This window comes from Oncorhynchus keta, unplaced genomic scaffold, assembly GCF_023373465.1.
Source record: "Oncorhynchus keta strain PuntledgeMale-10-30-2019 unplaced genomic scaffold, Oket_V2 Un_scaffold_7257_pilon_pilon, whole genome shotgun sequence".
NCBI lineage: Eukaryota > Metazoa > Chordata > Actinopteri > Salmoniformes > Salmonidae > Oncorhynchus > Oncorhynchus keta.
In genome coordinates this window covers 117,501-130,821 of record NW_026290993.1, presented here as the reverse complement: position 1 = coordinate 130,821, position 13,321 = coordinate 117,501, and the positions used below count along the sequence as shown (strand labels likewise).

The following is a 13,321-nucleotide window of genomic DNA, read 5'->3' as shown; positions in this document are numbered from 1 at the left end:
TCTCCAGATCTCAACCCCATAGAACATCTTTGGAGAGAGTTGAAAGTCAGTGTTTCCCAGCAACAGCCCCAAAACATCACTGCTCTAGAGGAGATCTTAATGGAGGAATGGGCCAAAAAAACAGCAACAGTGTGTGAAAACCTTGTGGAGACTTACAGAAAACGTTTGACCTCTGTCATTGCCAACAAAGGGTATATAACAAAGTATTGAGATAAACTTTTGTTATTGACCAAATACTTATTTTCCACCATAATTTGCAAATAAATTCATTAAAAATCATACAATGTGATTTTCTGGATTTTTGTTTCTCATTTTGTCTGTCATAGTTGAAGTTCTGCCCCTGAACAGGCAGTTAACCCACTGTTCCTAGGCCGTCATTGAAAATAAGAATTTGTTCTTAACTGACTTGCCTAGTTAAATAAAGGTAAAATAAATAAAAATAAAGTGTACCTATGATGAAAATTACAGGCCCCTCTCATCTTTTTAAGTGGGAGAACTTGCACAATTGGTGGCTGACTAAATACTTTTTTGCCCCAATGTTGTTAATCACAGTGGGTCCCCTCCTCTCCTGTAAAACTAGTTAATCACAGTGGGTCCTCTCCTCTCCTGTAAAATTGTTTGAGGGAATAAACGTAATTATAATAAAGATTTGAATACAATTGAAAAAAATCCATCAACTGATTAAACTTTTTATGTCATTATTGTTTTAAGTACAGTGTACCAAATCCTGAGGGAATCAACTATAGTGTTTATTTTATTAAACATGTGCTGTCATGTGATCCATGTTTTAACTACAGTGTAACAAGTAGTATACATAATCATATGTCCCTGGGTGGGATAACCATGTCTCAAAATGGCAGAAAAGGTCATCAAAATTGTGCTACGGCTATACACCACGTGTTACTCTCAGGTGATAACCACTACACTACAGAAACTGCTGCTCGAAGCATCTACAAGGAGTAAACAGATTTTTATTGATATTCGTGGAGCTTTCTGTTTCAGCCCTGTTTCTAACTGTGGACATTTTGTTTCTGAGGCGAACACGATAGGCACCACACTGACAATGTTCTTTCCTCTCTGTATCTCTGTCTCTCTTTCCCTCTCATCTCCCCACCCAGCCTCTCTGTCTCAATCTGTCTGCCTCTCTCTCACTCTGTCTCTCACTGTCTCACTCTCTCTCACCATCTCTCTGTCTGTCTCCCTAACCCTTCCCCTTTTGGTATTAGTCAACCAGTATGTGTGTTTGAGGAACTAAAAGAGCTGATTAATCACTTTCAGACTATCAAAATGAAAAATGAGGAAACATTGAAGAAACACGAAAGGGAAAGGGTCAAAATATGATTATATATGTACACACACACATTTAGATGTACCCAGCCCTCCTTGAACCCAGAGAGAGAAACAGAGAGGAGGGTGTGTTGAGGGGTGGTTGCAGGGGGTAGAGAGAGGGAGAGAGGAGGGTGTGTTGAAGAGAGAGGGGGAGGAGGAGGGTAGAGAGAGGGGGAGTGTTGAGGGGTGGTTGGAGGGGAGAGGGGGGAGAAGAGAGAAGGGGAGGAGGGTAGAGAGAGGAGGGTGTGTTGAGGGGTGGTTGGAGAGGGGGGGGTAGAGAGAGGGGGGAGAAGAGAGAAGGGGGGGAGGGTAGAGAGGGGGGAGTGTTGAGGGGTGGTTGGAGGGGGGGGGAGAAGAGGAGAAGGGGGGGAGGAGGGTAGAGAGAGGAGGGTGTGTTGAGGGGTGGTTGGAGAGGGGGGTAGAGAGAGGGGGGAGAAGAGAGAAGGGGAGGAGGGTAGAGAGAGGGGGGAGTGTTAGAGGGGAGGTTACAGTGGAAGAAGAGACGAGAGAGGGGGAGGAGGGAAGAGAGGGGGAGGAAGGAAGAAAGAGGGGGAGGAGGGTAGAGGGAGGAGGAGGGAAGAGAGAGGGGGAGGAGGGTAGAGAGAGGGAGTGGAGGAGGAGAGAAGAGAGAGGGGGAGTAGAGAAGAGAGAGGGGAAGAGAGAAGAGAGAGGGGAGGGAAGAGAAAGGAGGAGGAGGAAAGAGAGAGGAGGAGGAGGGAAGAGAAAGGGAGGATTGTTGAGGTGAGGTTGGAGTGGGAGGAGAGAAGAGAAGTGAGATGTGAGGAGAAAAGAAAGAGGGTTAGGATTAGGGTTGGGGTTGAGGTGAGGAGAGAGGGGAGGAGAGAAGAGAGAGGAGGAAGTGTTGAGAGGTTGGAGTGGGAAGAGAGAAAAGAGAAGGGGGGAGATTGTAGAGAGAGGAGGAGGGAAGAGAGGGGGAGGAGGGTAAAGAGAGGGGGGAGGGGGGAGGGGGGAGAAGAGAGAGGAGGGATTGTTGAGAGGTTGGAGTGGGAGGAGATAAAAGAGAGGTGGAGGAGGGTAGAGAGAGGAAGAGGAGGGAAGAGGGAGGAGAGAAAAGAGAGGGGGAGGATGGTAGAGAGAGGGGGAGGAGGGTAGAGAGAGAGGGGAGGAGGGAAAAGAGGGGGGAGGGGAGGAGAGAAAAGAGAGGAGGAGGGTAGAGAGAGGGGAGTTGGGAAGAGAGAGGGGGAGGAGGGTAGACAGAGGAGGCTGGCAGCTTGTTCTAATAAAGAGCCTGTTGATAGATAGAGGTGCAGGGTAAGGGTGGAGGAGAGAGCAGAGTGTATGAAAGAGAACGAGGTAGGGAAGGAGGGGAGAGAAAGAGAGGAGAAGAGAGAGAGGAGAGAGGAAAGGAAGGAAGAAAGAGAGCAAAGAGAGCCGTTTGTGTGTTAGAGAGAAGAGGGGAGAGAGAGGGAGGGGGAGAGAGAATAGAAAGACTGTTATATCACTGCTAAGCGATACAGACCATGGCTGAACAGAGAGGTAGGATTACAGCTCTGCCTGACACACACACACACACACACACACACACACACACACACCACTTCCTTTGGTGTGACATTACCGTGACAACGTTACAATTGATGCAGTAAAGGTCAATGGAACGCAGGAACTGTTCTAAATAGTCCCTGAATGTTCTAAATGGTCCCTGAATGTTCTAAATACTGTCCGAATATTCTAAAGAGTGCCGCAATGTTCTAAATATTGTCTGAATGTTCTAAATAGTGTCTGAATGTTCTAAAGAGTGTCGCGATGTTCTAAATAGTGTCTGAATGTTCTAAATAGTGTCTGAATGTTCTAAATAGTGTCTGAATGTTCTAAATCATCCCAGAATGTTCTAAATAGTGTCTGAATGTTCTAAATAGTGTCTGAATGTTCTAAATCATCCCAGAATGTTCTAAATAGTGTCTGAGTGTTCTACAGCAGGTGCCTGCGGGTTCTTATGAATGTAGAGTTAGGGTTAGTGTCTGGTTTTGTGTTAGGGTTAGGTGTTAGTTCTAAGGGGCTTCAGAGATTTGAGGATCGTTTTAGGTTAGTATGTGTGGTATGATGTCTGTCCTCCAAGCTCCCATAATGCTTTGCTTTCTCAAAGAGGAAGCCAACTTCCTGTTGTTGAGTCATGTCAGTCAGTATCCTGTTTTAACAGGAAGTGACTAGATGAGAGACCCTCTGTGAGGGTTGAGGTTAGTTTCTTTAGATTCAGGATTCTTTTAAGGGTGTTCAGTCTCAGAGAACAGTGGAAGGGTTTTAGACGACAGTGGAATTTGATGAATTTGTATTTATTATGGATACATTTATTATGCCAAAGCAGCAGCTACTCTTCCTGGGGTCCAGCAAAATAAGGCAGTTTATACAGTTTTAAAAACATTACAATACATTCACAGATTTCACAACACACTGTGTGCCCTCAGGCCCCTACTCCACCACTACCACATATCTACAGTACTAAATCCATGTGTTGGTATAGTGAAAATGTTGTCGTGTGTGTGTGTGTGTGTGTGTGTGTGTGTGTGTGTGTGTGTGTGTGTGTGTGTGTGTGTGTGTGTGTGTGTGTGTGTGTGTGTGTGTGTGTGTGTGTGTGTGTGTGCGTGTGTGCGTGTGTGTGTGTGCGTGTGTGTGTGTGTGTGCGTGTGTGTGTGTATGCGTGTGTGTGTGTGTGTGTGTGTGTGTGTGTGTGTGTGTGTGTGTGTGTGTGTGTGTGTGTGTGTGTGTGTGTGTGTGTGTGTGTGTGTGTGTGTGTGTGTGTGTGTGTGTGTGTGTGTGTGTGTGTGTGTGTGTGTGTGTGTGTGTGTGCCAATGTTTGTGTTCCTCCACAGTCCCAGCAGTTCCAGAAGGTGTTTTTTTATCTGTTTAAAAAAAAATCTAATTCTACTGCTGCATCAGTTACCTGATGTGGAATAGAGTTCCATGTAGCCATGGCTCTATGTAGTACTGTGGAATAGAGTTCCATGTAGTCATGGCTCTATGTAGTACTGTGGAATAGAGTTCCATGTAGTCATGGCTCTATGTAGTACTGTGGAATAGAGTTCCATGTAGTCATGACTCTATGTAGTACTGTAGAATAGAGTTCCATGTAGACATGGCTCTATGTAGTACTGTGGAATAGAGTTACATCTAGTCATGGCTCTACGTAGTACTGTAGAATAGAGTTCCATGTAGTCATGGCTCTATGTAGTACTGTGGAATAGAGTTCCATGTAGTCATGGCTCTATGTAGTACTGTAGAATAGAGTTCCATGTAGTCATGGCTCTATGTAGTACTGTAGAATAGAGTTCCATGTAGTCATGGCTCTATGTAGTACTGTGGAATAGAGTTCCATGTAGGCATGGCTCTATGTAGTACTGTAGAATAGAGTTCCATATAGTCATGGCTCTATGTAGTACTGTGTAATAGAGTTCCATGTAGTCATGGCTCTATGTAGTACTGTGGAATAGAGTTCCATGTAGTCATGGCTCTGTGTAGTAGTGTGCTGCTCCCATAGTCTGTTCTGGACTTGGGGACTGTGGACTTGTGCCATGTCTTGTGGGGTATACATGGGTGTCTGAGCTGTGTGCCAGTAATTCAGACAGACAGCTCGGTGCCTTCAACTTGTCAATACCTCTCATCAATAAAAGTAGTGATGAAGTCAATCTCTCCTCCACTTTCAGCCAGGAGAGATTGACATGCATATTATTAATATTAGCTCTCTGTGTACATCCAAGGGCCAGCCATGCTGCCCTGTTCTGAGTCAATTGCAATTTTCCTAAGTCCTTTGTTGTGGCACCTGACCACACGACTGAACAGTAGTCAAGGTGCGACAAAACTAGGGCCTGTAGGACCTGCCTTGTTGATAGTGTTGTTAAGAAGGTAGAAACTAGGGCCTGTAGGACCTGCCTTGTTGATAGTGTTGTTAAGAAGGTAGAAACTAGGGCCTGTAGGACCTGCCTTGTTGATAGTGTTGTTAAGAAGGTAGAAACTAGGGCCTGTAGGACCTGCCTTGTTGATAGTGTTGTTAAGAAGGTAGAAACTAGGGCCTGTAGGACCTGCCTTGTTGATAGTGTTGTTAAGAAGGTAGAAACTAGGGCCTGTAGGACCTACCTTGTTGATAGTGTTGTTAAGAAGGCAGAGTAGCGCTTCATTATAGACAGACTTCTCCCCTTCCTAGCTACTACTGCATCAATCAGTCATGTGTGTGTTAGGGTTAGGGTTAGGGTAAGGGTTAGGGTTAGGGTTAGGGTTAGGGTTAGGGTTAGGGGTTAGGGTTAGGGTTAGGGTTAGGGTTAGGGTTAGGGTTAGGGTTAGGGTTAGGGTTAGGGGTTAGGGTTAGGGTTAGGGTTAGGGTTAGGGGGTTAGGGTTAGGGTTAGGGTTAGGGTTAGGGTTAGGGTTAGGGTTAGGGGTTAGGGGTAGGGTTAGGGTTAGGGGTTAGGGGTTAGGGGTTAGGGTTAGGGTTAGGGGTTAGTGCAGTAAGTGCTGTGCTTGTTGAATGACTATACCTTCAAATCAAATCAAATGTTATTAGGGTTAGTATATAACAGGTAACAGGAATACAACAGGTATAACAGGTAACAGGAATACAACAGGTATAACAGGTAACAGGAATACAACAGGTATAACAGGTAACAGGAATACAACAGGTATAACAGGTAACAGGAATACAACAGGTATAACAGGTAACAGGGATACAACAGGTATAACAGGTAACAGGTATACAACAGGTATAACAGGTAACAGGAATACAACAGGTATAACAGGTAACAGGAATACAACAGGTATAACAGGTAACAGGAATACAACAGGTATAACAGGTAACAGGAATACAACAGGTATAACAGGTAACAGGAATACAACAGGTATAACAGGTAACAGGAATACAACAGGTATAAAAGGTAACAGGTATACAACAGGTATAACAGGTAACAGGTATACAACAGGTATAACAGGTAACAGGAATACAACAGGTATAACAGGTAACAGGTATACAACAGGTATAACAGGTAACAGGAATACAACAGGTATAACAGGTAACAGGAATACAACAGGTATAACAGGTAACAGGAATACAACAGGTATAACAGGTAACAGGAATACAACAGGTATAAAAGGTAACAGGTATACAACAGGTATAACAGGTAACAGGTATACAACAGGTATAACAGGTAACAGGAATACAACAGGTATAACAGGTAACAGGAATACAACAGGTATAACAGGTATAACAGGTAACAGGAATAACAGGTAACAGGAATACAACAGGTATAACAGGTAACAGGTATACAACAGGTATAACAGGTAACAGGAATACAACAGGTATAACAGGTAACAGGAATACAACAGGTATAACAGGTAACAGGAATACAACAGGTATAACAGGTAACAGGAATACAACAGGTATAACAGGTAACAGGAATACAACAGGTATAACAGGTAACAGGAATACAACAGGTATAACAGGTAACAGGAATACAACAGGTATAACAGGTAACAGGTATACAACAGGTATAACAGGTAACAGGAATACAACAGGTATAACAGGTAACAGGAATACAACAGGTATAACAGGTAACAGGAATACAACAGGTATAACAGGTAACAGGAATACAACAGGTATAACAGGTAACAGGAATACAACAGGTATAACAGGTAACAGGAATACAACAGGTATAACAGGTAACAGGAATACAACAGGTATAACAGGTAACAGGAATACAACAGGTATAACAGGTAACAGGTATACAACAGGTATAACAGGTAACAGGTATACAACAGGTATAACAGGTAACAGGAATACAACAGGTATAACAGGTATAACAGGTAACAGGAATAACAGGTAACAGGAATACAACAGGTATAACAGGTAACAGGTATACAACAGGTATAACAGGTAACAGGAATACAACAGGTATAACAGGTAACAGGAATACAACAGGTATAACAGGTAACAGGTAACAGGTATAACAGGTAACAGGAATACAACAGGTATAACAGGTAATAGGAATACAACAGGAATAACAGGTAACAGGAATACAACAGGTATAAAAGGTAACAGGTATACAACAGGTATAACAGGTAACAGGTATACAACAGGTATAACAGGTAACAGGTATACAACAGGTATAACAGGTATAACAGGTAACAGGAATAACAGGTAACAGGTATACAACAGGTATAACAGGTAATATACAACAGGTATAACAGGTAACAGGAATACAACAGGTATAACAGGTAACAGGAATACAACAGGTATAACAGGTAACAGGAATACAACAGGTATAACAGGTAACAGGAATACAACAGGTATAACAGGTAACAGGAATACAACAGGTATAACAGGTAACAGGAATACAACAGGTATAACAGGTAACAGGAATACAACAGGTATAACAGGTAACAGGAATACAACAGGTATAACAGGTAACAGGAATACAACAGGTATAACAGGTAACAGGAATACAACAGGTATAACAGGTAACAGGAATACAACAGGTATAACAGGTAACAGGAATACAACAGGTATAACAGGTAACAGGAATACAACAGGACTTTACAGTGAAATGCTTATTGAAATGCTGTAAGGAACGGGCCACCGCCTTGATGTTATTGACGAGCCCCGAACCAAGAATGCAGTTTAAAAAAATATGGATAATAATAAGAAATAAAAGTACAAGTAATTAAAGAGCAGCAATAAAATAACAATAGCGAGACTATACACAGGGGATACCGTTACAGAGTCAGTTTGCGGGAGCACCGGTTAGTTGAGGAAATATGTCCTTCTGTGGCTCAGTTGGTAGAGCATGGTGCTTGTAACGCCAGGGTAGTGGGTTCGATTCCCGGGACCACCCATACGTAGAATGTATGCACACATGACTGTAAGTCGCTTTGGATAAAAGCGTCAGCTAAATGGCATATATTATATTATATATTACATGGACGGAAAATTACTTTAACAACTCTGCCTACAAGTTGTCAGACCCCGGTGCCTGTCATTTAGGTTAGTATTGTTCATCCATCCTCAGTTTTCTCCTATCACAGCCATTAAACTCTGTAACTGTTTTAAAGTCCCTGACTGGTTTCCTTCCTCTGGAAGTTGATATAAATGTTTCTATATTGTGAAAGGGTTAGAGGACAGTAGAAGTTGATATCAATATGTTTCTATATTGTGAAAGGGTTAGGGGACAGTTATAGTTGATATATGTTTCTATATTGTGAAAGGGTTAGAGGACAGTAGAAGTTGATATCAATATGTTTCTAAATTGTGAAAGTGTTAGGGGACAGATCAAATCAAATGTATTTATATAGACCTTCCTACATCAGCTGATGTCACAAAGTACTGTACAGAAACACAGCCTAAAACCCCAAACAGCAAGAAATGCAGGTGTAGAAGCACGGTGGCTAGGAAAACTCCCTAGAAAGGCCAAAACCTAGGAAGAAACCTAGAGAGGAACCAGGCTATGAGGGGTGGCCAGTCCTCTTCTGGCTGTGCCGGGTGGAGATTATAACAGAACATGGCCAAGATGTTCAAAAGTTCATAAATGAACAGCATGGTCAAATAATAATAATTACAGTAGTTGTCAAGGGTGCAACAAGTCAGCACCTCAGGAGTAAATGTCAGTTGGCTTTTCAAAGGCGATCACTAAGAGTATCTCTACTGCTCCTGCTGTCTCTAAAGAGTTGAAAACAGCAGGTCTGGGACAGGTTGCAGGTCTGGGACAGGTAGCAGGTCTGGGACAGGTAGCACGTCCGGTGAACAGGTCAGGGTTCCATAGCCGCAGGCAGAACAGTTGAAACTGGAGCAGCAGCACGGCCAGGTGCACTGGATACAGCAAGGAGTCATCATGCCAGGTAGTCCTGGGGCATGGTCCTAGGGCTCAGGTCAGTTGAAACTGGAGCAGCAGCACGGCCAGGTGGACTGGGGACAACAAGGAGTCATCATGCCAGGTTGTCCTGAGGCATGGTCGTGGGCTCAGGTCCTCCGAGGGAGAGAGAAAGAGAGAAATGGAGAATTAGAGCGAGCATACTTGAATTTACACAGGACACCGGATAAGACAGGAGACGTACTCCACATATAACAGACTGACCCGAGCCCCCCGACACATAAACTACTGCAGCATAAATACTGGGGCTGAGACAGGAGGGGTCAGGAGACACTGTGGCCCCATCCGAGGACACCCCCGCACAGGGCCAAACAGGCAGGATATAACCCCACCCACTTTGCCAAAGCACAGCCCCCACACCACTAGAAGGATATCTTCAACCACCAACTTACCATCCTGAGACAAGGCCGAGTATAGCCCACAAAGATCTCCACCATGGCACAACCCAAGGGGGGGGAGGTGACAATCCAGACAGGAAGATCACGTCAGTGACTCAACCCACTCAAGTGGCGCACCCCTCCTAGGGACGGCATGGAGTACCAGTAAGCCAGTGACTCAGCCCCTGTAATAGGGTTAGAGGCATAGAATCCCAGTGGAAAGAGGGGAACCGGCCAGGCAGAGACAGCAAGGGCGGTTCGTTGCTCCAGAGCCTTTCCGTTCACCTTCACACTCCTGGGCCAGACGACACTCAATCATATGACCCACTGAAGAGATGAGTCTTCAGTAAAGACTTAAAGGTTGAGACTGAGTCTGCGTCTCTTACATGGGTAGGCAGACCATTCCATAAAAATTGAGCTTTATAGGTGAAAGCCCTGCCTCCAGCTGTTTGCTTAGAAATTCTAGGGACAATTAGGAGGCCTGCGTCTTGTGACAATAGCGTACGTGTAGGTATGTACGGCAGGACCAGATCGGGAAAGATAGGTAGGAGCAAGCCTATGTAATGCTTTGTAGGTTAGCAGTAAAACCTTGAAATCAGCCCTTGCCTTAACAGGAAGCCAGTGTAGAAATTTCAGATTGTTCTTATTTTCCTCAATTAAGTTGGAAAAATGGGATGATCGAGCAGCAGTGAGGACTCTTCGATACTCCATGGTACTGTCTTTCCAAGCTAGTCGGAAGACTTCCAGTTTGGTGTGATGTCATTTCCGTTCCAATTTTCTGGAAGCTTGCTTCAGAGCTCGGGTATTTTCTGTATACCAGGGAGCTCGTTTCTTATGACATTATGTTTTTAGTTTTTAGGGGTGCAACTGCATCTAGGGTATTGCACAAGGTTAAAATGAGTTCCTCAGTTAGGTGGTTAACTGATAATTGTACTCTGACGTCCTTGGATAGTTGGAGGGAGTCTGGAAGTGTATCTAGGAATCTGTGGGTTGTCCTAGAATTTATAGCACATCTTTTGATGATCCTTGGTTGGGGTCTGAGCAGATTATTTGTTGCGATTGCAAAGGTACTAAAATGGTGGTCCGATAGTCCAGGATTATGAGGAAAAACATTAAGATCCACAACATTTTTTCCATGGGACAAAACTAGGTCCAGAGTATGACTGTGACAGTGAGTAGGTCCAGAGACATGTTGGACAAAACCCAATGAGTTGATGATGGCTCCGAAAGCCTTTTGGAGTGGGTCTGTGGACTTTTCCATGTGAATATTAAAGTCACCAAAAATTTGAATATTATCTGCTATGACTACAAGGTCCGATAGGAATTCAGGGAACTCAATGAGGAACTCTGTATATGGCCCAGGAGGCCTGTAAACAGTAGCTATAAAAAGTGATTGAGTAGGCTGCATAGATTTCATGAAAACGTCTGGGGGTTTTTGTAAATTTAAATTTGCTATCGTAAATGTTAACAACACCTCCACCTTTGCGGGATGCACAGGGGATATGGTCACTAGTGTAACCAAGAGGTGAGGCCTCATTTAACACAGTAAATTCATCAGGCTTAAGCCATGTTTCAGTAAGGCCAATCACATCAAGATTATGATCAGTGATTAGTTCATTGACTATTTGATAGCTTTGATAGCTGAGCTGACTACACTGACTGTGCTAGTGGCAGACTCTACTAAGCTGGCAGGCTGGCTATTTCATTTCAGTTATAGTTGATATCAATATGTTTCTATAATGTGAAAGGGTTAGGGGACAGTTATAGTTGATATCAATATGTTTATATATTGTGAAAGGGTTAAAGGACAGTAGAAGTTGATATATAGTTGAAGTCGGACATTTACATACACCTTAACCAAATACATTTAAACTTTTTACAACTCCTGACATTTAATATACAAAGAGATATACATGGATACAAATTCACTTGGAGTGTCAACAGAATGTTGTTGTCTGTCAGAATGTCTGTTACTGTCACACCCACTCCCCTTCTCCAGCAATCATCGTCGCCTATCAATTAACCACCGGCACTGGCAATCATCATTACACACACCTGGTCCCCATCATTACACACACCTGGTCCCCATCATTACACACACCTGGTCCCCATCATTACACACACCTGATCCCCATCATTACACACACCTGGTCCCCATCATTACACACACCTGATCCCCATCATTACACACACCTGGTCCCCATCATTACACACACCTGGTCCCCATCATTATACACACCTGATCCCCATCATTACACACACCTGGTCCCCATCATTACACACACCTGGTCCCCATCATTACACACACCTGGTCCCCATCATTACACACACCTGGTCCCCATCATTACACACACCTGGTCCCCATCATTACACACACCTGGTCCCCATCATTACACACACCTGATCCCCATCATTACACACACCTGATCCCCATCATTACACACACCTGGTCCCCATCATTACACACACCTGATCCCCATCATTACACACACCTGATCCCCATCATTACACACACCTGATCCCCATCATTACACACACCTGATCCCCATCATTACACACACCTGATCCCCATCATTACACACACCTGATCATTACACACCCTTTATTTAGTCCTCAGTAATCAGGCAGTGTTGTTGTTTTTTCATTCACGTTCTGTATTCTTCTCATGTTTAACTGTATTCATTATTAAACGGACCTTCTACACCTGCTTCTTGACACCTGGCCTATATGTCTACGATCTACACAAAATACTATGTCAAAGTGGAAGACAAATTATAACATTTGTAAAATAATATGAAAAATAATATGTCTAGATTAGATAAATATTCATAAATATGTCTTGATTAGATAAATAGTAGATAATATTCCCCTGGGACAATACATGTTAGAATCACCTTTGGCAGCGATTACAGCTGTGAGTCTTTGAGGGTAAGTCTAAGAGCTTTCCACACCTGCATTGTAAAACATTTGCCCATTATTTTTTTTTAAATTCTTTAAGCTTTGTCAAATTGGTTGTTGGTCATTGCTAGGAAACCATTTTCAGGTGACGCCATACATTAAGCAGATTTAATTCAACACTGTAACCAGGCCACTCAGGAAAATTCACTGTCTTCTTGATTTTTTATTTAACTAGGCAAGTCAGTTAAGAAAAAAATCTTATTTTCAATGACGGCCTAGGAACAGTGGATTAACTGCCTGTTCAGGGGCAGAACGACAGATTTGTACCTTGTCAGCTCGGGGGTTTGAACTCGCAACCTTCCGGTTACTAGTCCAACGCTCTAACCACTAGGCTACGCTGCCGCCCCATTGACTCTGTACCAGTACCCCCTGTATATAGCCTCCACATTGACTCTGTACCAGTACCGCCTGTATATAGCCTCCACATTGACTCTGTACTGGTACCCCCCTGTATATAACCTCCACATTGACTCTGTACTGGTACCCCCCTGTATATAGCCTCCACATTGACTCTGTACCGGTTACCCACTGTTCCCAGGCCGTCATTGAAAATAAGAATGTGTTCTTAACTGACTTGCCTGGTTAAATAAAGGTAAAAAAAATAAATAATAGAAAATATATATATGTACAGGAGGTACCAGTACAGAGTCAATGTGGAGGTTATATACAGGGTGGTACCAGTACAGAGTCAATTTTTATTTTTTATTTTAACTTTATTTAACTAGGCAAGTCAGTTAAGAACAAATTCTTATTTGGTACCAGCAGTAGTGACTGAGTGTATTGATACACCA

At 43.4% G+C, this 13,321-nt stretch overlaps 1 protein-coding gene across 1 annotated transcript in view; it reads left to right on the top strand.

Moving 5' to 3' along the window:
• The first annotated feature begins 2,539 nt into the window (after positions 1-2,539).
• Positions 2,540-13,321, top strand: part of LOC127929406 (ectonucleoside triphosphate diphosphohydrolase 1-like) — a 93,691-nt gene continuing 82,909 nt past the window's right edge. Inside the window, 1 exon segment of the mRNA XM_052517367.1 lies at positions 2,540-2,826. Coding sequence (XP_052373327.1) covers positions 2,811-2,826 — 16 coding nt within the window. The 5' untranslated portion in view covers positions 2,540-2,810.